Source organism: Sturnira hondurensis, unplaced genomic scaffold (genome assembly GCF_014824575.4).
Source record: "Sturnira hondurensis isolate 20B ecotype Veracruz unplaced genomic scaffold, ASM1482457v3 Scaffold0005563, whole genome shotgun sequence".
Lineage (NCBI taxonomy): Eukaryota > Metazoa > Chordata > Mammalia > Chiroptera > Phyllostomidae > Sturnira > Sturnira hondurensis.
Genome location: NW_028078194.1, coordinates 913786 through 939392, shown reverse-complemented (window position 1 = coordinate 939392; position 25607 = coordinate 913786). Strand labels below are relative to the sequence as shown.

General features: G+C 37.2%; 1 protein-coding gene across 2 annotated transcripts in view; it reads left to right on the top strand.

Moving 5' to 3' along the window:
• The window catches only part of RNLS (renalase, FAD dependent amine oxidase), a 256885-nt gene that overhangs the window by 4265 nt on the left and 227013 nt on the right, over positions 1 to 25607 (top strand). For both annotated transcript variants that reach the window (XM_037047284.1, XM_037047283.1), the window contains exon 4: positions 1186 to 1344. In XM_037047284.1, coding sequence (XP_036903179.1) covers positions 1186 to 1344 — 159 coding nt within the window. The remainder of the gene's footprint in view (positions 1 to 1185; positions 1345 to 25607) is intronic.

The window sequence follows — 25607 nt, the reverse complement described above, 5'->3', positions numbered from 1 at the left end:
AATTGCATGCAGTGGACACATGAAATTGAAACTGTTCTAGTATAGGATCATGTTGGTACATTTGAGGAGCTAGGTCATCATGACTGGAGAGTAGTGAATGAGAAAGAAAGTGATGAGATGAAGTTAAGACCAAGACAGGATCATAAGGGGCTTTGTAAGCAATATTAAAGATTTTATTCTTTGTCTTATTTTATTCTTTGTGCAGTGGAAAGGCATTGAAGAATATTAGATTGTTAAATAAAAATGACAACAGCCAACACAACAATAGCCCTCCAGTGTGAATGTATCAAACTTATACCTATATTTTTGTCAGATTGGCAAAACACAGGATATATTTTTTGGTGTGCTGCAGAATTTTAGTAATTAGTTTGTGTGTGCCATGAGACGAAAAAGGCTGAAAATCGCTGCCTTAAATGAGCATTGATTATATACCTAGTATGTGCCAAGGACTATACTATATAGGCTGTATGCTATATATAGAAACAAAAGACTTAATTACAGATTAGAAGGGAAGAAAATATTAATCATATAACTACTCAAATAATTACTAAAATGCCTTTGGGATAAGTCCAAAGATGGAAAATGCAATAAGAGGATATTCTAGATTGTGTTTCTGTTAATTTCTTCTTAATTAAGGTAGTTGATCCATTGATAAGGACTTGGATTTCTCTTGCAGAGACCATTTTCAGGTTTAATAGGGAATAATAAATTCTGTAATAGGGGATAATGCTCTTTCTTGCTATTCCTAAAGGGAAGAATTAACACCTTTACTAACATGTATACTTGCTCTGCAATGATAATGGGTTCACAGTCAGATAGAGGTAGCTTTAAATTATGGCATGGCATTTCCGAATCTGTTTCCTTACCTGTGAAATTAATTGGTATAATGTTCATCAAGTGCTTTGTGTAGTCTTGTCATGTAACTGATGCTTAATAAAAAATATCTATGGTTACTATTATTATTAATTGTAATAATATTTTTCCCCAGAGCAGGCATTGATAGGTAGGCCAGGAGTGCCAGAAGGAGAGGAATTCCCACTAAATGTGGAAAAAAGTAAGAAAGTGAACCCCAGGGGACGTAGAGGACAAACTGCACCATTTATTCACCCAGGTGACTCTTCTCTCCCCCTTTATTCACACGGAAAATTCTGCTTACGTGAACATGATTTTTTGCTTTTGGAACAGGTGCTGATATCTGTTTCAGACAATGTGTGACCCAGATCAACCTGAGAAATGACAAGTGGGAAGTCTCCAAGGAAACAGGCTCCCCTGAGCAGTTTGATATTGTTGTCCTCACAATGCCAGTTCCTCAGATTCTGCAGCTTCAAGGCGACATCGCGAACTGTGAGTCTCAACCTGTGTTGTTTACTTCTGGGAACAGGATTTCTTTGAGAGAGCATGAGTTCAGCTTAACTCTCTTAGCAAAGGGTCTAATAGTATGGATCCTATTGATTCGAATGTTTTACAAACGTAAGGTGGCCTAGTTCATGGTATTAGCCTTGGTCAAACTGAAACCCTTAACCAGTTGAAAGTTGAATGATTTTCTAATTGCTGTTGCCTTTAAGATGTAAATAATTTTGATGGATATGCAGTAGTTTGGCCTGCAAGAATAGCAGTCTTCTCGTGGACAACCTGGAGAAAAGAAGGTTTTTAGGACACAGCATTAATTAGGTGAACCTCTGGCAAACCTCATCTCTGACTGCTCTCAAATAAGAGTCTCATGTTCTTCCCTGCTTGGGATCTGTTGGCTCACCTTTTACTTGACTTCTCCCCAGTCTTTTTTCAAAAACAGCTTTAAGATGTAATTCTCATATCCTGTAATTCATTCATTTAAAATATGTATTTCAGTGGTATTTAATATATTCACCAATATATGCAACCATTCCCACTCTCAATTTTGGGCTATTTCAGTAACTCCCAAAAGAAAACCCACATCTTAAAGCCCTTGCCTGCATCCCTCTGTCCCCTAACCCTAAATGGACTGTCGCCCATTTTCTGTCTCTAGGTTTCCTCATTACCTGGATTCTTAAGAAAAACTTTTCTGTGGATCTGCTTTGATTTGCCTCTACCTATGCCAGGTTTCACTGATTTTTCTTCTGTCTTTCATTTTGTCTGACTGAGCCTGGCATGTCAAAGTCATTGACTTCTGGAGGACACCTCATCTTGCCTTGAAGCCCATGAGTTATAATAAAGCAGAGCCTGGCAATGGTGGGCAGGACGTGGGGTCATGTAGGAATGGAGGTGGATGTGACGTGCCTGGAGCTTTGGACTTTGTTGCCTGGCTGAAGCTGGCAATGGGTTTAATTGAGAAGTGGCCTTTGATGCCCCTATTAGAAAGAAAACTGGTAATAAAAGTGTTGTTTCTATCGTAGATTTAGAACTCTAACAGAAGTTGTTCTTTGAGGAAGAAAATAGCTGCTTATTAGGTCTTCAAAGAAATTAACTTTTCTTTAAATACCAGTTCTACCAGACAGGACAATATATTGGTACCTTCTTTGCTAGTGCAGTATGAGGTAATGAAATAGAATGGATTGGAATATTTATTATATAGCTATAGGTACGTTAGGAAAGTAATTTCAGTGATCTCTGTCATGGGCCTACTTCTAGTCTGTTGCCAAAGTTCCTTTAAAGTAGGATGATTTATTGTCATGGCTGGCGTCTGCAATAATTGTATAAATTTCGGACTGTTAAATAATATGCTGGAACATTTTACTAAAACACAGTTATCGGTCAGTGGATTCAGTAGTGCTGTTAGTTACATATTCCGATTTTTAAAAGCAACGATAGTTTTGTATGTGAGGAGAGATCCCTCAGCATTGCAATTTGAAAGTATTTGTCAGCATTTGTATTAGTGATGTGTGAAACATAACACCTGGTGTGTGTTTAAGGGCCTTCCAAATAATAATTTTATTTAGATCTTCCATATCCTTTTGTGGGGGGTACTTGAACTATATTGGACTGAGAGAGATAACTCAATTGTCTTACTGTTATTGTATTTTTCTTTATATCTTTCCAGAGTTTGGGGGGCAATTTTTGCTTTGTTTTTTGATGACATTTTATTTGATTCATCATATATCTTCATTACATTTACCTGCTATATCCTTTGTACTTTAAAGTCTTTCAGAGATGCTTTATTTTGGAAGGCATCTTTTTTTTAAATTTGCTCACCTTTGAGTCCAGTAATTTCATAAAAATGTGTAATAGTTGTGTGTCAGTTTTGCATGGAGCATGTCATCCATTGTTTTACTTGAAAATTCGGCTTTCTCCTTATTTTCAACTAGGTTTTCTTCTGATACTTGAAGAATTATTTCTGGTACATTTATTATGATCTCAGAGTGTCTTAAAAAACACAGAATATCTCCGTCCTATATCTGGTATTTTGTGTGAACTCACTTTCAACTTTGGTCTTTGCATTACTTTTTAACTTTCTCTAAATAACCTTCTCTCCGTGTCACCCATGCAGTTTTCAAAAGTGTTCTTTTTGCTGTCTTCATTGAGATACTTTCTTAAAGAGGTCATGTAAATTCTTCACTGTTTTCACATCATTGCCTAAGTGTTCGTTGAACTACTACTCTGCTTCCTGACAAAATTCTTCAATGTGTATTTCTCATCAGCTAATTTTTTAGGTTCTGTTGTGTTTTATTGTCTGTCTTCTTTCCTCAGCACAGGTCCCTCTCTTATCATTAGTCATCTTTAAATGGGACTGCTTCTGTCAGTTCTGTGAAGAATAATGTTGTTGGGAAGGCCAGACATTTCAGTCAAAATATGTTCCCTCAGAACACTTTCCGTATAAATTTTTACAAATACTTACCTATGAATAATTGAATGCTAGTGATCATTAATGTAATAATATAGTTATTAACAGGAAAATATTTCAAAACATTTTAAACTGAAAAATAAAAAGATGCATCTGTATTTTTTCAGTTTTGGTTGAAAAATATTTTTCAACTTAAAATATTTTGACACAAACATTTTAACATTTTTTATTTCTTTTTTTTTTAAAGATTTTATTTATTTATCTTTAGAGGGGAAAGGAAGGAGAGAAGGAGAGAAATATCAATGTATGGTTGCTTCTCGTGAGTCCCCCGCTGGGAACCGGCCCGCAACCCAGGCATGTGCCCTGACTGGGAATCGAACCGCGATTGTGTGGTTCGCAGGCCTGTGCTCAATTCACTGAGCTACACCAGTCAGGGCAACATTTTTTATTTCTTAAAGATGATTTTTATACTCTTCCTTAAAATTTTTTGAATAGCCCTGGCTGGTGTAGGTCAGTGGATTGAGCACAGGCCTGTGAACCACATGATCGCGGTTTGATTCCCAGTCAGGGCACATGCCTGGGTTGCAGGCCAGTTCCCAGCAGGGGACTCATGAGAGGCAACCATACATTGATGTTTCTCTCCTTCTCTCCTTCCCTTCCCCTCTAAAGATAAATAAATAAAAATCTAAAAAAAAGTTTAAAAAAATTAAAAAATTTTTTGAATAGTCATGACTTTAAAAATAAGGATAGTTTAGTCTTACTATTAAAAATAATGTTGAAATAATCTGAAAAAATATATCATGCTGAAAAAGAAATAGATTTTTTCTTTTTTAGTGGAGCAATATCATGGAATATGTAGGCTCGTCATGATGAAAAAGTTTAAGAATCATTGACTTGGTGCAATTGATTGATAGTTAGGGTCTTTGGGATGTTGAATTGTCTCAGTTCAGAAGTGGACCCCATGCAAATAGTTCTGTTTGCTTCCTTGTTATAAATAACCCACTCTGGCAGTAAACAGTTAACGAATGTCGTAACAATAATGACACAATGCCTATGGGTATAAAAGTTAAAAAGATCTGCTTTCTCTTTATCTTATAAGTTTCAATAATGACTTCAGCATCAAGAGTAAGTTAATCCCTTCTCTCTTTGTTCCTGGAGAAGTTATAATATACTCTTGTTTGATTTTAGACACTTTCAATTTCTATGAAGAGATATGTTTACAAAGCCATTTATCGCCATCTAGTGGATCCCAATGTATATTGCAGTTCCCTTCTGAATTTTTATTTTTATCTATTTTTAAATTTGTAGTAGTTCATTTTTATTGTATCTTTCCATTACCATTTGTACCCCCTGTACCTCATCCACCTCTACCCCTGCGCTTCTCAATCCCACACTGTTGTATGTGTTCAATACGTGTCCAAGAGTTTGGGTTGTTTTTTTTTTCCCACTTGATCCCTCGTCTTCTACTTCCTACCGCCACCCCTGTCAGCCTGGTCTTTATGTGTGACTCTGCCTCTGTTTTCCTTGTCAGTTCAGCTCGTTCATTAGATTCCACATATGGTATTTGTCTTTCTCTGACTGGCTCATTTCACCAAGCATAATGGTCTCCAGGTCCACCCATGCTGTTGCAAAGGATGAACTTTTCTTCAGTTTTACGGCTGAGTAGTATTTAACTACATAAACATACCACTGTTGTTTTATCCATTCATCTACTTGGGCTGCTTCCAAATCTTGGGTTGTGAATAACGCTGCAATGAACATAGGGGTGCTTATAGTCTTTTGAATTAGTTTTTCTGGTTTCTTTGGATAAATTCCCAGAAGTGGAATCGCTGGGTTTTAGGGCAGTTTATTTTTAATTTTTTGAGGTAACTCCATACTGCTTTCCACAGTAGCAACACCAGTCTGCATTCTCATCAACAGTACAAAAGGGTTTCCCTTTCTCTACATCCTAGCGAGAACTTATTGTTTGTTCATTTATTGATGATAACCATTCTGACAGGTGTGAGGCGATGTCTTATTGTGGTTTTAATCTGCATTTCTCTGATGACTAGTGATGTTGAGCATCTTTTTATATGTGTATTGGCCACCTGTATGTCCTCTCTGTAGGAGTATCGATTCAGATCCTTTGAGCAATTTTTAATTGGATTGTTTGGTTTTTTGCTATGAGTTTCATAAATTCATTTAAATTTTGGATATTAAACCCTTAGAAGATGTATCAGCAAGTATGTTCTCCTGTTTAGTGGTTTGTCTTTGTATTTTGTTGATGGTTTCCTTTGCTATGAGAAAACTACCCAAAGCAATCTGTAGATTCACTGCAATTCTTATCAAGATACCGATGATGTATTTCACAGGACTAGAACAAATATTTCAAAAATTTATATGAAACCACAAAAGACCCCAACCAAATAACAATAGCCATCTTGAGAAAAAAGAACAAAGTTGGAGGAATCATGCTACCTAATATCAAACTATACTGTAAAGCCATAGTAATCAAAACATCATGGTGCTGGCATAAAAATAGACATGTTGATCAGTGGAACAGAATAAAGAGCCCAGAAATAAATCCACACCTTTATTTGACAGAGGAAGCAAGCAGGTACAATGAGCTGAAGAGAGTTTATTCAATAAATAGAGTTAGGAAAATTAGACAGATACATGCAGAAAAATGAGACTAGACCACCTTCTTACACCACACAGAAGAATAAATTCAACATGGATTAAAGGCTTAAATGTTAGACCCTAAACCATAAAAATCCTAGAAGAAAACGTAGGCAGTAAAATCTTGGACATTGTTTGTAGCCATATATTTTTCTGATATTTTTCCTTAAGCAAGAGAAACAAAAGAAAAAAAGACCAAGCAACTGGGACTCATCTGTCTGAATTTTTAAACTAGAAAGGAATATGAAGGTGATTGAAACACAGAATATATATAAAGCTATGGCTCTAATATAACTCACAAAACCCCATAATATCACAGGGAAATGGATTTAGGCCTATTCTAATTAATTTACCCAAAAGTGCATAACAAGTTAGAGACAGAACTGGGGCTGTGTTAAGTCTTATATTCATACAAACTCTGAGCAGCATCATGGCTTTGGCTCTTTTTGTGCTTTTCTTCTCATTCTATCTCTCTCTCTGTTTCTAAATCATGTCTGGCTTTTAGGATCTATGTATGTACCATCTCTTAAATGAAAGACTTCCCCTTTGATTACAGCACTGTGGTCTGGATTTCCTACTAACTCTTCCTTTTCCCTATTTTGTTTTCTCTGGAAGAAACAAAACTACTTTTTTTTGCGGGGGGCAGGGGGGCATGCAATTACTTGTTACTTTTATTATCTTCTCCAAGTTGGAAGAGCAGGGAAGCTTTATAAACCATATAGTGAATCTCTTGTAATTCACAGTTTACCTTCTGGTTCTATAACTGAGTTCTATAACTGGTTCTATGTATTAACCTTACAAAAGTCATCTTGTTTAATCCTCACTCAATACCATACATAGGTATATTCCCTGTAGTCTATTTATATCCCTGTGATTGTTTTGTAACTACCAATTTATACTTCTTAATCTCTCCACCTTTTTTACTTAGCCCCCTAACCCTGCTCCCACCTGGCTACCATCAGTTTGTTCCCTGTACCAATGCATTTGTTTCTGTTTTGTATGTTTATTTATTTTTTTTGGATTACACATATGAGGAAAATCATATGGTATTTGTATTTCTCTGTCTGATTTATTTTACTTAGCATAATATCTTCCAAATCCATCCTTGTTGTTTCAAATGGTAGAATATCATTCTTTTTTAATGGCTGAGTAATATTTCATTATATATGTGTACCACATTTTCTTCATTCATTCACCTATCAATGGACATGGAGCTTGCTTTCATATTTTGGTTAATGTAAATAATTCTGCAATGAACATAGGGGTGCATATATTTTTTCCTATACCACACACAAAAATAAACTCAAAATGGATTAAAGACTTAAATTTAAGACCCTAAACCATGAAACTTCTGAAAGAAAACATGGACAGTAAACTCTTGGACATTGCTCTTAGTAACTTTTTTTGATATGTCTCCTTGAGCAAGAGAAACAAAAAATAAATAAACAAATGGGACTGCATCAAACTAAAACATTTTTACACAGCAAAGGAAACCATCAACAAAACAAAAAGACAATCTACTAGATGCAAAAAGATATTTGCTATTGATACATCTGATAAGAGGTTGATATCCAAAATATACCAAGAACACATACAATTTAACATCCCAAAACAATTTGATTAGTGGGCAAAGGACCTGAATGGGCATCTCTCAAAAGAGAACACACAGACAGCCAGTAGACATATGAAAAGTTGTTCAATGTTGCTAATCATCAGAGAAACACAAATTAAAATCACAGCAAGGTATCACCTCATACCTGGCAAAATGGCTATCATCAATAAATCAACAAACAAGTTTTGTCAAAGATGTGGAGAAAGGGGAATACTTGTGTGCACTGTTGGTGGGATTACAAATGGGCACAGCCACTGTGAAAAACAATACGAAGATTCCTCAAAATTAAATTAAATTAAATTAGAGCTACCAAGTGACCCAGCAATCCCACTTCTGGGTATTTGTCCTACTAATTCGTGATCACCATGTCTTCCAAACATGCCTAATAAAAATTACTAGTTAAAAAATTTAAGAGTCACTTTTGAGAAGACTCTGATTCCTAGGTTTTGGGTAGGGCCCAGGAATCTTGTATTGTTAACACGGAGCCCATGGGAATTATCTCTTCCCCATTTAGTCCTGTTTGAGACATTCTGCCTTGTGATAACACTCATCAGATTTTATTGTGATGCTTATTTTTCAGTAAGTGGCTTCCCCACTAAATCATAAAACCCATGAGGAAAGGGGCCTTATAAGCCATTCTGTCCCCACCCAGAATCAAGTACCATGTCATATCCAGACCCATGCATTACCAGTATTTTTCAATTAATATCTGCTGAATGAATGAGCATCTGTTTTGTTTTATCTACCGATTTGCTTATATGGTCCTCGAGGTCAGATAATCATAGAGTCTACCTGTCCTGGATTGATACATGGTTCACAGTGCTGGGGTTAAAAGGTGAACCTTGGATGGATCATAGAATTTAGGACCACAAGGAACCTTGGGGCCCATTGCTTTTCCTACTCTGATATTAAAGATGAGGAATTTAAGACATGATTTGTCTTATACACAGTCACACTATTTATTAGGGGCCATACAGGAGAGAGTATGGTCAAGAGAAAAGGCATCTTTCAAATATTATTGTCTTGATTTCGTGCTTCTCATCAGGCTGCTGGGGAAGATCTGGGCCTGAAATCCACAGAGCTGGCTTCCCTGCCACTGTTCTTCCATTTCCCTGCTGGCAGAGTAATGGAGGTCGTAGGAAGGATGTAGAGTGAACATGGTAAAATAAAACAGGTGGCATGTGGTCAGTGATGGAGAGGAATGAGGCGCCCGGAAGGTTTCTTTCCTTGCACCAGAATTCCTCCCACCCAGAGATCCTCAGGTTTTCTCCCACACACCCTTAGATTAAAGGAATGTATATTTTAAAGGTCTCCTAGCTAATATGTTTCCTTTACAGTTGGGTATGCTTTCTCAGATTCTTAAAACCAGAGTGCTGGTTTTTTGTGTTTTTTTTTCTAGTAAAGAAAGAAAGAGAGAAACTAGGTCTGGTGCCTGACTCTCCCTGTGAGTGCCACTCCTGTCCCCGTGTAGGCTCCCGTGCACTCTTGCTTCTACCAGATGAATTAATAGAGGTGAGAGCATTATCCATCTGAGCAAAAAGATGTCAGTATAGCTCCAGGGGGGAAATGGGCCAGTTATACTCTGCCCTGCTGCCCCCTCTCCCTACTCTACTAACTTTGCATCAAAGGCGGGAATATGAATGAGAGCCACAGTCAGGTCTCTGCGGAGCATGTGGCCACAGATCAGAAGAGTCTCCAAGAGGAAGCTGAGAGAGGCAAGAAGAGGGATAGAGTTTGGTCTCCTTTCTTTAGAAGTCCTTGTCTACTGTGTATTTGTATCTAGGACACTGCGTGATATTTGATATTTGTGGAGATCATGAATAGTTTTAAAGTTTCAATAAATTCACAGCTGGTAGGTTTTTAATAGACTATGAAAGATTCTGGGGGTGTGTATTTCTAAATTTCTAAAGATGCCCTAGTAAATAACCACCTTCTCAGTAGTTCCTTAACTACCACGCCTCCCCTTTCCTCACGTCAGCGCTTCAGAACAAGCAAAACAAAGCGCCCGATACTTCCTGTCATCTGGCCACGCACCCTGGCCTCAGATGTCCTACCCGCCAATTTGACCTTGATTGCTGTCCTTGAGATATGTAAAATTGTTCAGTTCCTCCTTTCTTCTCATATTATGTATTTTTTCAATTTTACTTTTACTTTAGTTAATGGAGTTTATTGATGAAAATTTTGAAAATAAAAGTAAAATAAAATCCACTCATAATTCTAGCCCCATAAATACTACTAACCCAGGGAATACACATTTCCAGGTATTTTTATTTTTAAAATAAAAATATATTTTCTGTTTTCAAACTTTATAACATTTTAGGAATATCTTCCCAATGCTAGTGAATGCTCATGGGTGTCATTATTTTCACTATATGTTATTCTATTTGGGGATTTATGTTAATGTATTAACACAGTGCTGTGAACGTGTTAGGTTTCTGGTTTTATAAAGTATTGCTTTGACAGTGCAAAGCTGAAACAGATTTTCTCCTTTAAACTCCTTTCCTCATTGCAAGTTATTTTACTATAGAGTAGTATAAGGTCCTCTTGATGGTTTTTGTTTTAAGCCATCTTGGCTAATCTATCTTTTTCTCTGAGTGCTTTAGAGTCAGGTTTCATTAAAAACTCCTGTTGAAATATTGACTTGAATTACATTTAATTTAAGCATTAACATAGGGAGATTTAATGTCTTTACAATAGTGCACCTTCCCATCCAAGGAAATGAAATAGTTCTTCATTTATTTAGGTATTGTATGTCCCTCAGTAAAATTGTATACCTTCTATCTAAAGATGTTACATATTTTTATTGGACTTATTACAATCTCTTTTAAGATATTTATGGAGATTTTGTTTTGTTTTTTTTTAAAGAGTTTATTTATTTATTTATTTTTAGAGGGGAAGGAGAGAGGGAGAGAAACATCAATGTATGGTTGCCTTTTGTGCATCCCCTGCTGGTAGTTAGCCTGCAAGGAACCGGTTTGCAACCCAGGCATGTGCCCTGACTGGGAATCGAACCTCGATCGTCTGGTTCGCAGGCCCGCGCTCAATCCACTGAGCTACGCCAGCCAGGGCCCGAGATTTTGAATAATACCTCTTTTGTTATTTTATGTTTACTTGGGTGTTTCTAGAGAATACCGTCTAGCTGAGTTTTTTTTTTTTACTGCAGTTTTTCTCTTTTTTTATTGTTGTTCAAGTACAGTTGTCTCCGTTTCCCCCACCACTCTGCCCACCCCAGCCATGCCCACCTCCCACCCTCAATCCCACCCTCCTTTGGTTTATGTCCAGGTGTGCTTTACGGGTCCTATAGTCCTTTATAGGAGTTTTTATATCCAACATGAAAAGTCTGTATCTTTTGATTGGATAATTTAATCCTTTACAGTTATTGAAAAAACAACTATTTTGTTTCTAACCTTTCCATTGATGTCTATTATTTATTTTTCTTCATTTCCCCCACTGCTTGACTGTTTTCTTATATTTGCCAATTTTATCAAGTTTCTTTTGTTTCCTTCCTCATCTACTTATAAGATCTACAGTTCTTTGGCAACCATTAATGGTTATCTTTTTATTTATTAAAACATATTTAGCCCTGGCTGGTGTGACTCAGAGGATTGAGTGCCAACCCACAAAGCAAGGGGTCACCAGTTCGATTCCTAGTCAGGGCACATGCCTGGGTTGCAGGCCAGGTCCCCAGTAGAGGGCATGTGAGAGGCAACCATGCATTGATGTTTCTCTCCCTCTCTTTGTCTCTTCCTTCCCCTCTAAAAATAAATAAAATACAATCTTAAAAAAAAACACATTTAAACCTGTTTCATCCACTCCTTATCCCTCTCCACATCATACCACAAACATTTTTTAAATGCCTACCATACTACAGGTTGTTGGGCAAGTCAAAGAAACTTAAGTAGTCCTTCTCCTCCTCTCCCAAAATATTTTTTTGTTACTTTAAATGACAGAGCTGATTAGTAATCATATAGCAAATGAAACAATCTGAAGCTTAATTAATCATTCATTCTGTGTCCGGTTGTCCTTCTCTACTCCCCAGAGGTAATTTATGTTAATTAGTGAGGTAATTAGTGAGTGTTCTTCCACATGTTGCTCCAAGCATAAGGATGTCTTCTAAATGTGTTGTTTTGAAATTTGCTTTTTAAATTGATATTTCTTCAGGTAAATTATATATATATATATATATTTAAGAGCTGCATAATTTTCTATAATTTGGAAGTAACAGGATTTAGTTTTTTATCTCTTATTATTTATTGATGGACAGTTATGTGCTTTCCAGTTTTTTCTTATTTATTTCTATTTATTGCTATATTGTGTGATGAAGTACCAAAATTGAAATTTTTAGATAAAAAAAGATTTGTGTGTTTTAATAGATATTTCCATATTACTTTCCAAAAATTTTGTGATGACTCTCATTCTTAATGTTTGAGAATATCTGTTTTTGACACTGTATATTCAGTACCACTAGGTGTTTTTAAGATTTTATTAATCTTTTGATATTTCTGCTAAAGTTATCAATGAAAACAGGTGCATTGTTCTTGCTTTAATTTGCACTTCCCTGGACTGAAAGTGAGATGGAGCCTCTTTTCATACATTTATTGGCCATTTAGATTTCTTCTTTGTGAATATCTGGGTCACTCCCATGCTTGCTTCTCCAGTGGGCACTGTGTCTGTTAGGAGCATTTTACATGTAAGATACTGCTTTTTGTATATTGTATTACAGTTATTTCCCAGATAACTCTTGATTTGTCTTTTGCTTTCATTTACGTTGTTTGTCATAATTTCTTTAGAAAATGTTTGCAGTCAATTAGGTCTGTGTTTACTTTTACAGATGCTGGTTTTTCTGTGTTGCCAAGGAATATTTATTTCCCTCACTCTACAATCATAAAATATTCTATTTATATTTTCTATTGTATATATACTTAAGTATATTTTAATTCTTATACTTTTAAATCTTTATTCTGTGTGTAGCATGTGTTTCATAAAGTATGAGATAGGGATCTAGCTCTGTGGGGTGTTTTCCCCCATGGTGATACCAATTTTATCAGCACCATTTATCTAATAAGAGATTTTTATACCACTAAATTAAAATTCTTTATTCACCATACGTTAAATTCCATATATACTTGCCTCTGTTGCTGGGTATCTGTGCTGTTTCATTTATTTATTCCTGTGCTGATACCATCATTATTTCCTTTACAGTTACTTTGTGGTTGTAACTTATTTTTAAGGGAAGAAAATGGAGTGGACACATGAGAAAGCTTTATTTTTTTTCTGGGAACTGCCCCCAAACTATCCTGTGTTGAACTCCATGTTTTTCTAGAGTGAGGACCTTAATAACATCTTGTTCATTTGCTGCAATGTTCTAGTCACTTTTGACTGTTGGAATAGTTTTATTTTGTTAAGACCTAGTCATGTTCATTTTTAAACTCCAGTGTCAATTCAGAGCTCATTCCTTCCACCTAATGCCAGGTAAATCTGTCTGTAGTATCAGAGGCTGTGGGCAGAGTGGATTATGGTGTCTGTTTTTATAGACACACCCCTTACCTGCCCTTTGAATATTCACTCCCTCCTCCCTTCAAACTGTATTCTCTTGGAGACAATGATTGCTCCTGTAAATGGCTTCTTTTTGGTGGCTTTGGCCTCCCTATAATTCATTCCTATTATCTGATGCTTGGTGATTGTTTTACATGTAGTCGGTGATGTGTTTTCTTGGCCCAGTGAGTGGATTTCAGCTTCTCACTGAACCACTCTGGGGTTGTTAACAAGGCCCTCACCTAGCCTAGAGGCAGAGATGTTTCTTGTCGACACCCCACTAGCAGAGCTTTGCCCTAGCCCCTGTGGGTTCTGTGGTTCAGCAACCACCTAGTTAGGAAACAACGTCCCAGTCACCCCTTCTTGGAACGTTCTTCTGAGGGTTTGCTTTTGAATCATTCCCTAGAAGTCTCTTAGGAAGGAGAATTACGGTACCCACTCCTGCTCACAGGATTTGCAGGAGAGAGCTTCTCTCCGGGAATGTGACATTCCCACTAAAGCTGAGCTTTCACATACCTTTGATTCTTCTTCCTACATTGACCAGGCAGTGCATGGGCCTCAGAGCAGGAAGGCCAGCTCTTGCTGGCAATTTCTCAGAATTCTGAAGGCAGTTGGCTAGGTTCTCTTTCTGGTAGCTTCTTGAGCTTCAAATGCAGGATCATTATTGCTTTTTGTCCCCAACTTTGCAGAAAACCAGGGTAATAGGGAAAAATACCATATCAGTTTTAATGTCTAAAGGAAAGAGTTTCCTTAGTATGTCTTTATTAATAACCAATTTAATAATTACCATGCCCTCATCAAGAAAGTTTGTTTGCCGACTATCCTTTGCCCCATTTTAGCCCCCTGCTCATCCTTCAAACTCAATCTGTAACACTTCCTCAAGAATGCCTCTTGACCCCCAAGACCAGGCCATTGCTCCTAATACGTGTTATACTAGTTTCTTATTCCTCATATTTTAACATGTATCACAATTGTAATTAATTAGTGGCTTAACCCATTTTGTAGTGTGTGTCTTTTTCTGTAGAATGTAAAATACAAGAAGACAGGAACTGACTTTGACTTACATGTCCCATTTTGCCTAGGCTTCTCTGTGAGTGCCTTATTAATTCAATCTCTACTGAATGAATGAATCACACAATCTGAAATATGTTTCAAAGACAGGCAGAGTAAAGGAGGGAATGCTTTGGAGAAGAAAAAGGATCTTAGCAAGAAGTTGGAAATATAAATGCTTACTTTATATCTTGGGAACTGAAAATAGACTGACTTCAGAACAAAAGCTTTGTGTGAGGAGTTTGGAGAAATAAAGCTGGAAATGTGGATTTGGAGCAGAATGTATTAAGCCTAGAATGTGAACATCTGTTGAAAAAACATCAGAGGTGTAATTCATCTGAAACATTGCATCTGTGATCTAAACCTGCCTGGATACATGGAGATGGTAAATTACTTTACCTAGTTGGATTGGGAGGAAGAAAACATTTGCAGGACTTTGGGGAACAGCATTAAAAGGCTTTTAATATTAACATATGCACTATCCTTAGACACTTAGAAATTTAGTAAGCTATACTACAAAAATGCTTAATCTTAGAACTTATGCACTATAGAATATCATGGTAACACATTGCTCATAATAAACACCTTCAACCTCCTTTCCACAACTTCTAGAATCTCCCATCATCATTGATGGAAATTCTTGTTACTAAAAGAAGTTTAAATTCTTCATTTTTGCTTGACATTTTGCAGAAAAGATTTTGATGAAAAGCACGAATAACATGCGTCATTGCTTTTTTCAGCAGGACCATCCCCACAGGAGGGAAAATAATTCAGTTTCTAAACTTCTTCAGATATTAGCCGCTCTATTAGTCTGCCTGCAAGCTTAGGAGCTGAGAGTTGGTTCTGCTTAATCTTCCATTCTTTCTCTAAGTGCCTGAGAGGGAACCCAAGCTGCTGTTTGCCTCTCTACCACCCTCCAGAAACTCAGGAGTCGATGAAAATGAAGGAGACTCCCATCCATCTTGGAGCTGAGAGTGATCGGGCAACGCTTGTACTTGTGCCGACTGCCCACTCTAGGTCTTGGCAGGCCAGAAACACTTTCCCAACCTGTATGTATGCCTCTGGGGAGCTAATTACTGTGTGTGTGTGGGGGGGAGTAAGAGGGATAACCAGATGAAGATGATAACCACCATCAAAGAACATTTGGGGAATACTTACTAAGCACTTTACCTACATTATATCATTTATTCTTCACAACCACTTTATGAGAAGTAGTTCTTCCCCATTTTGTAGAAGAGGAAAGTGAGAAGCAGAGAAATTAAATTAACTTGTCTGAGGTTACATAACTACTGAGTAGCAGCTCTGAAATCTAGATCTTCTCCAGGCTCTCATAACTGGGATGTCGTACCTTTTTGTGCCTGGACCCAACATTAGTGTGCGTGATCTCACTATACTTGGTGTAAATGCATCAGTGATGCCTTGCTTTTGACTGTTCTGTTTTTGTGTACGTGCTGTCAGTAGATACATGTTTGAAACTAGGCCACCAGGTTGCACCTCTAACAGAAGATCCTTTCCTAACTCTGCCTTCGCAACTTAGAACTTTATTGTTCATTCAGAGTTCTTCAACATCAGAAAGCTTTACAAAGAAGTGTCAAAGCTAGAGATGGGGTGAGATGAAAGAGCAGAGAGCTATAATTTATGAATTGCGTCATTATCACCAACTGGGTCACCAACTGAATTAAATTAAACTTCTCCCCCTCTGAGCTGGCAAAAACATTGGAAAGAGAGAAGAAATTTGAAAACTAAGAATTTTAGCTTTCTGGGATAAATCTCTGAGGAATCAAATGAAACGTGCTGAACACAAATAAGAAAGTATTACCACAATAAAATGCTAATGTTAAAGTAGAGAAGTTTAAACATTAAGATTAAAAGAAAGTCCCTGGGTGGTATGGCTCAGTGGATTGAGTGCCGGCCTACGAACCAAAAAGTTGCCAGTTCAATTCCCAGTCAGAGCACATGCCTGGATTGCAGGCCAGGTCCCCGGTGCAGGGCACACGAGAGACAACCACACGTTGTTGTTTCTCTCCTTCTCTTTTTGCCTCCTTTCCCCTGTGTCTAAAAATAAACAAATAAAATATATTTTTAAAGAGATTAAGAGAAAGGAAGGGAAGTATAAGGGAATACCAGCATTCTGCATTGGACAAGCCTTCTTCCAAATTTCTTTTCACAAATACATCAGATTTATGAGTCATGACTATATGCTAACCAGACATTCTGATCATCCGTCATTCTTCTGAAGTACTGTTTTGAGTCTGACATTTTCTTTTTTTTTTTAAGATTATTTATTTATTTATTTATCTTTAGAGGGGAAGGAGAGAGGGAGAGAAACATCAATGTATGGTTGCCTTTTGTGCGTCCCCTGCTGGTAGTTAGCCTGCAAGGAACCGGCCTGCAACCCAGGCATGTGCCCTGACTGGGAATCGAACCGTGATCGTCTGGTTCGCAGGCCCACGCTCAATCCACTGAGCTACACCAGCCAGGGCTTGGAGTCTGACATTTTCTCATTCTGATTTGAATGTTCACTTCTAGAAAAGTATGAGAATCTAAAAAAGTATTTGAGTAGCTAGCACAAAATATTATGTTTACCAATGTAGAAGTTTCTGTTGGTTTGAGAAAGCTATTTAAATTCTGGTCTCTCCTAACATTTCTTCCATGAATTAGCCTGCTCAAAATCACTATCCCCAAAGCACAGCTTCCTTTCCATTTCTGTGACTTGTTAGATATTTTTAGTATCTTATAATTTTACTTGCCACAGGCATATAAAATCATGACATTTTATTCCCAGAAGAGAAATTAAACCCACTTTAATTTTTAAATAGTAATTTTAATCTCTTATTCAGATGTTGAATTTATTTTTTTTCATTTTAAATGTTTATCAAACATCTACAGTGTGCCCAGAATTGTTCTAGGCACCCTGAATACAGCAGCGAACTGAACAATAAAAGCTCCAAAGTACTTCTTTTCTAGTGGGAGGCGGAAAAATAAGCAAATATCTATGTGAGATGACAGGAAGTGTTGGGAAAGAAAGTGAAGCAAGATAAAGAGGATAAAAAGTGAAAAGGAGTAATTTTGTACATTGTGTGAGCAGGTCTGTGACAAAGGGATTCTGAGCAGCAGAGACATGAAGGTAGTGAGAGCGTGAGCCATGGGAGTATCTGGAGGGATAGCCAAGCAGAAGTATAGTAGCTTCAAACTGAAAAGCCCGAAACTATGAGCAGTTTCACAAGGAGACCAGACCAGTGTGACTGGTATACAGTGCCCGGCAGGGGCAAGGGTAAGAGATGAGAGCAGAGAGGAAGCAGGAGGTCTAAGGATCAAAGCTTATGGATGACAAAGACCTTGGCTTTTACTCCCCAGGAGATGGAATGACATGGAAGGAATGACTAGATCTGACAGATCTGAGGTGGTGTTGTCATGCTGTTCTTGTGTGGAAGTTAGACTGGAAAACAGCTGAGCTGATGAAATGGATTAATATTATAAAGAAACACTGGCCAGAATGAAGGCAACTTGGACTGTATGGCAGTAGCCATGGGGTGTTGAGGAGTGATTGCAATTCAGACACCGAATACAAGAATTCCCAGTTGTTTGACTCAGTTCTGTTCCTGATGTCAGCTCTCAGGGGTTCAGATAGTTAGGCAGAACCCAAGCATTAGTGGTGCCGAGAAAGTGCTGGAAGAAAGAAGTGATCAGGATGCTAAATTCCGCCTCTAGTTTGTGCATGTCCAAGGGCCTTCTTTTAGGAGAAGCTCAAACATTATAGGAACAGTATATGATCAAATATTACACGAACAAGAAAATTACAATAAATACATATCTATCAACAATTGAATCTAAAAAAACAACAACAGGCAAGCAGAACAGAAGCAGAATCATAGATTCAAAGAATGTTTTGATGGTTCCTAGATGGGAGGGGTGTTGGGAGATAGGCAAAAAAGGTGAAGGGATTAAGAAGTACCAATCAGTTGTTACAGAGTTGTCGTGGGAATGTAAAGGACAGCACAGGGAATATAGTAGACAAAGAATGTACTCGTATCTGCGTGACCAATGGACGTGGACAACAGTATGGGGATTGCCTGAGGGAGTGGGGAGGGTCTAGATGGAGGAGGGCACTGGGGGAAATATTGGGGCAGTTGAAATAGCATAAATAATAAAATACAATTAAAAATTTTAAAAAGAATTGGCTATTGAATTCAGCAACATGGGGGGCACAGGTAACATTGACAACAGTTGTTTCTGTGGGTAGTGGGAATGAAAAAATAGGAAGAGAGGACATTGAGATTAGACTGGTGTTTCTTGATCTTTTATCATTATCACCTCCCTAAGGAGTTTTCTAAGACATTTTTCCCTAATTTCTCCCCTACCCCAAGAAATTCTAATATCACAGACATACTTTATATTTGTTACATAGTATATGTATGATGTGCTTTATCTATAAAAAGAATACAACTCTGTCATCCGGGAAGAGTCAAATTTTGCCTATTGAGGGTAATGCACCTATTGAGAACAGACTGATTTAGACAATTCTTCAGTAGGAGTTTTCCTGTGAAAGGGTGAGAAGAATTGGGCTGGAAGCTAGAGGAGGAGGTTGGATCATTTTTATTGTTTTGTATTTTCAAGTTGGGATGTATTATAACATGCTTGTGTGTTGATGGAACAAATCTAGTAGGAAGGGGAAAACTGATGATATACAATAAGATTGAACAGTTACAGGAGTCATGGTCTCAAGTGGAAGACAGAGGATGGGCCTTCAGATGGGGGCCAGACCGTTCCCCCAAAATAACAGGAGAGAAACCAGAGCAGTGGGCGCAGGCGCAGAGAGCTGAGAGCTCTTGGAAGTCCTCTTCCCATGGATTTGTTTTCTCAGTGAAACAGGAAGATCAGCAGCTGAGATTCAGGAGGGCAGGAGATTTTGAAGGCTTAAAGGAAAAGGAGAAGTGAGATACAGTCATGTAGGGGAGCGCATTGAGTAGAACATCGGATGGCTAGGCAACCCTAAGACCCACCTGAATTAGTGATTCTGAATTTAAAATCGGACAAGCCAATATTCTTTTCCTCCAGCACTCGATTTTCTCTAAGCACATTAGAGATTTTAAGTATTTGAACCAATGAATAGTGTGACTTAATACTGAGTTTATGCTGCATGCGACCTAAGTTTTTTTCATTAATACTTTTATGCTTTTAATTGGAAAGTTTTATTCTTGATCTTGTTAATATTAAGGACTTCAGATGAGAAGTCCTTATCTGATAAAAGTAACTAAAATCAGCAAAGATTTTAGTGCTTTTATTTTGGTTGATGCTAAATATGGGAACGTGGGAAGAGGATATAAAAATGGCAACTAGTTTTGAATCTCTTTCTAGACACATATATTATTTTCATAAAAAAGAAACAAAGTAAATGGTGGTTTCTTTGAAGATGTGGTAGTCATTCTCTAGAAATTTCTGAAATCCTGAACTATACTTAATCATCCCTTCATACATGTATTCACTTAACAAGCATTTTCTCAACATTACTCTCTTGTCAGTCACAGGAAGGACAAAACTGAATATAACACACCTCCTACCTTGAAGTACATTACAGGCATCTGGATGTTACACTACTTTGAGGTGTATACACTTTTCTTTAGAGTATATGAAGATAAACTAATACTCAGGGTCCAGCAGAAGTAACACCTACGTGAGTGTGGTTGGTGGGATAATAACACAGGTGTAATAATTTGTAGTTTTAATTTGAACATTCCACCTAAAATGTCATATGGTGAGCTTGAGTTTGATGTTGTTATGTTACAGAATTACATGCTTGTGATTTTTGTAACAAAAACTTTGTAACGAAAATGTGGCGTTATTTGTGCTCGACCCTGTATTTAGAGATCATAGTTCATAGGTGGCACCATATAGTATTATCACTGATAGAAAGAGCACGTTATGAGATTTGTAAAATAAAAATTCACACTAGTAAATTCAGTATATTTCATACAGAATGTTCCTGGTTGAGCTTCTGTTCTTTCCATAGGAAACAGTGTGCTCATAGAGACTGCTTTGTCGTGGCCACAATCGTGTGCTTTGTAAAATCTGTACTAGAAATGCCCAATTCTAATGAATTATTAATTTTCAAGATTGTTATGCTTCTGTTTGAGAAGACCGGTTGCTGCGTTTAAAGAGTTAGCAGCGTCGTAACTCTGGCCTGTGGTTTACCCTTAGGCTGAGGCCGGGCCTGGCACCTCCAGGCTGCAGGACCCACAAATGAACAGCACGCGGCAGTGTTTGAATGCTGCTCTGAAAACCGGTACCACGGGCCCAAGGCAATTTAGAGCACTTGTCTGCAATCATTGCGAATGCATCCCGGGCTTATATTTTTCTTTTATATTGCTGCGTGTCATGCTTTGTTTGCCAAACAGAATATAGAAAATGAATAGGCAGTTTTCTGGCATAATTCTTTGTAGATGAATTGTCAGAATGAACTCTGTTGCTTAAGAAAAACATAAACACAGTTTAGTCACTGGATGCGGCTGTGTGCAGGTTGTTGCTGTGGGGAATTTTGGTTTGGCTAAAGTGTTATTTTTGTGTGTGTGTGAAAGTTCTGAGAGACCAAGATTCTCTTTGCTTTCATAATAGTCTCACTTCATTCACCCAAAAAGAGCAAGCTATTAAATTACTGAGGTTTCACTTGTATAAATGCTATTGCACATATCTGACATAATTGTGAATTTATTTTTTGGTGACTTTAAATTATACTTGTTATTTGAATAAAAGAGAAGTAGGCTTTTGATTCTTTTTTACCACTTGCATGGAGAATTTTCTTTCATGCAGATTATTTCCCATATACCACATACAGCTGACTGAAGTTTAAGCCATTCCCCAAATACATGTGTGATCCTCTTCATTTTTTTCATTTTTCATGTTTTAATGCCAATGGCACTGGTTGAAATCTTTATATAATAATATAATGGGGGCAAAGCCCTATGAACACAGTAGTCATTGTCACAAACTAGATGTATGAAGATATTTTTAACCTGTGACTATTTTCTTTATGCATGAATACTCTCACTACTCTCTTCCTTTTCTATTGACCATCGTCACAAAGATTGCTTTGAGAGAATGTGATTCCTTATTGCCCGAGTTGCCATTTACATTTCAACTAGTTATAACACACAGATATCTACTGAGCACTCACTGTATTCTAGGAACAGTCCCAGATTCTGAGTTCACGTGGGTTAGTGAGCCCTGGCCCCAGTTCTTAAGGAGCCCATTGTGGGAAGATTTGTCTATTGTACCTTTTTTCTAGTTGATTCTGAGTTCATTGTTTGTATATAGTTTGGTGTTAAGGCTACTATTAGTAATATTTTTTGCCCTTCGTGCTAGTCCAGGCTCCATTGCTTGTTAGCTCTGTGACCTTGGGCCCATGACACAACCTCTGGCTCCCTGGGATGATTGCTACCTCATCAGGGCATTTGGGGGAACAAATAAGATGATGTATCAAAGTGCCTAGTAAATTGCTGGCACGTGATCAGTGGTCACTGAAGGAAGCTGCTGCTGCTGCTGCTGCTCTATAACTTGTATTTGTCACATGTCTGGCACTTATTCCTAAGTTTTAGTTCCCTATGCTGCTATCCATTCTTCAAACACATGGCCAGTTAAGAATTCAAAACTAGAGTAAACACTATAGCTCCAATTTGTACGCATCTTTTATGCGCTAGATATTTGACATGTCAACAATCCTTACAACAACCCAGTATTGTTATTATCCCTGCTAGGGAGAAGACCAGGGAGATAAAAATGTCTTTCTAATACTATGAAACTACCTACTAGAATAATCAATATACTGACTACAAAACCTGCCATCTTTGTAATACTACACATTCTAAGATCCCTTCTAATTTTCAATGCTTTGATTTTTTTTTAAAAAAAATGAGCATGTATTATGATCACAAGCAATAGAAGTTTTTATTTGAGCCCAGTCAGACATTGAAATCTGGATGCTTGATGATGTCATTAAAAACTAAGATACAGAGATCTGCACTTTTATAAATAAATGTGGGTTTTAGACCATGGACAGCCAAAGTTCCCCAAATAGTTCTCAGATCTTGCTGTTTGCATCAGTTGATTTCTCTGTATCAACTGAAAGTAGAATTGTTTGTAAGGGGTGTTTGGGGAGTTTCTTTAGACTTTTGGAAATATTTTAGCAATTTTGATAAAAGTTTATCACTGATTTTTAATAAAAGGTTTGTTGATATTTTGACTTTTCTTTCATCATAAATGGTAAACTTTGAAGATCTGTGATTGCTTCGGCAGAATATTTCTCTGTCTTTATTTTGTACTTCTTGGTCTTTGGTAGCCTGAAAACATCAGGCAGGAAGAGATAACAATTAAGAAGATGGAGAGCTGATCCACTTGGCTCAATTGCTTAGCCATTGCCAATGTAACAAGAGTTTCTGACTTGAGAAAAAGAAACTTGTGGGTGTGTATTTTCCATGGAGAAATGAACAAACTATTAAATTAAATTAGAATAATTAGAATTCTGAGTAGAATTCTTGTTATCAGCTTCTAAATGGTTACCTTGGGTAAATGCCAATGTATCTGGACTCTATTTTCCAACTCTGTAAAATGAGATCATTGAAGTCTAGATTTCTAAGATCCCCTCTCAATCTAAAATCCAAGCTAAAATGATTCTTTGAGAAGGCAGGTTTTCTTTTCCTGTAAGAAAGGCCGGAGTGTATAATCGCTGTTTGAAATGTGAGTTATTTGAACATGGTTTCATAGGTTGTAGATGTAAGAAAGTGTGTTTATAAAATGTTACTGTGGGTGAGTGAGAGAGAAAGATTTCACTGTTATTTACAAACACCTCAGCTGACAAGTTTGCACCTTTCCTGAACACATTTACTTGCCAGGGGAGGGGAGAGGGAAGAAAAAGGAAGGCTTATGTTCAAACTAAGATTTAATCATTTTTTTAAAATAATAGTTCATTTATCTCTTTCACTCATTAAACTTGAGTTCCTTGAGTCTTACTCTATTTGTACCACCTTACACTGTCCCGAATAATATTTTTGAATGAATGAATTAGAAGTTGGATGACAAAACCCCCTGTCATACTACTGTCATAACACTTGATCGTACTACAAGAAGTAAGACTTTTTCAACCTGTGCTCTTTTCAGCCTCAACTGTCTCATTACCTACTATCCACCTATATTATATTGAAGGAAAAAAAATTAATTATCAAAGGAAAAAATTACCTTACCTTACTTCTACATTGAACTCTCATTTAAAAAAGCAAACTACTATAGCTGAATGATTTCTGAAGTTTTGCAAACGTGAATGATTTTTATTTCTGTAAAACGGTTCTACTAGCACAATTAAATCATTAAATGAGATATAGCAGAAGTCAGTGTAGGAATTTTCTCTCATTTTCAAAAAGGTATATCTAAGTATCAACAAAATATATCGACAACCAAAACCAAAAAAAGGTTGGGGATTGTCTGTGTATATGTATCAGTGGATAGATAGGTGGGTAGGGGTGGATGTAAGTGTGGATATTGGATTGAAGGAGGAAAGGAATTTAAAGACATAGTTATTTTGTATATATTTTGAATCAACTCATAAGTTTAGCACCAAGTCTAACAATAATAAATTTTAATATTAGTTGTTCTAAATCAAATCATGTTTTATACCTGGAGAAGTTTAAAAACTAGATTTCATTCGTGAATATAGAATAAAAATCAAACCACTGCTTTTTCTGGGCCTCAATCTCCTTAACTATGAAGTGAGAAGACTGGGCTACGTGACAGTCATGATTCTTTCAGCAGCAAATGTTCACTGATTCTGCCACTCAATCACAGTCAGTCGGCTGTGGTGCTGGCTTTCCAGCTTGACTCGAGAGTGGCATTTGCCTGCCTCTTTAATTTCACCTCTTCCACATTGCTGTTTCACTCTTTTCTGTTTATTTCCTCTAAGTGAGAATTATTTTTATTTCCATTTTTGTGCCTTGTATTATAACAAAATTAAAATAGCAAACTGGATATATTTCAAATATATATTTTACATATATGGGCAATATTTTTTATTTTTATCTATATGGGAGTAAGTTTTAGGAGATGAGAGTGTGTGGGCCTATGCTATATGACAAAAGCTCTAGCTTTTCCTGTGGCCCAATATGAATGGGAGCATTTGCCAGGATTTTTCACGTTGAATACAGTCTATTACTGTCCAATCATTCTGTGCTGCTGGTCTCACTCACAAATGTGAAATAAGAGACCTAACCTAGCTTTTATGCCATAAATTCACATGTGTCAGTCCACTCTCTTTATTGATGATGCTGAATAAGCATATCTTAATGCCTGTTGATGCTATTGTCATATGACACTTTCTTGACAGCAAGGAGTTGTCAATTTTGCATTCCAGGGTGTGGCAGAATGCTAGATCCTATGGGTGCATGTGTGTTAAATGAATGCTGCTATAATGTGTTGGTCTTTGAATGCATGGCTTTGTAGAAATACATATCTTCTTGTAAATATGTAGGGATATACTTGGCAATGAGGTAAAAGTGAAACACGACTAGTGCTTTCATGAGGTGCGCCTATGTTTTAAAATGTACCGAGTTCATATTTTAAATCAGTTAATATGGGACTTGCTCTCGCTATCTCATCACTATGAGATAGTGACGCTGTCTCCTCATCTGGGATACTTCTTCCATAACTGTAGTTTCGCCTGCTCTTATGACCGCCTTATGAGGTGGTAGGTCATCACCCTTTCATACTTGGAGACAGCCACTCAGAGTCTTGACTGATGACTAAATATAGTGGATGACCGGTCATAAGTAAAATATGATTGGGAAGCAGTGGGAACAATTTTTTTAGATGTCTCAAAAACCAGAATGGAGGTCGTGCCAAGAAATTCCGGAAATGTTTTAAGGATGCTGGGATTCGGGAAGGTATTCCTAAATGTACTTTGCCCTTCGGAGCCGTTTCTTGGGAGGCTAGGATTTTTATTTCTGCAATGTTTTC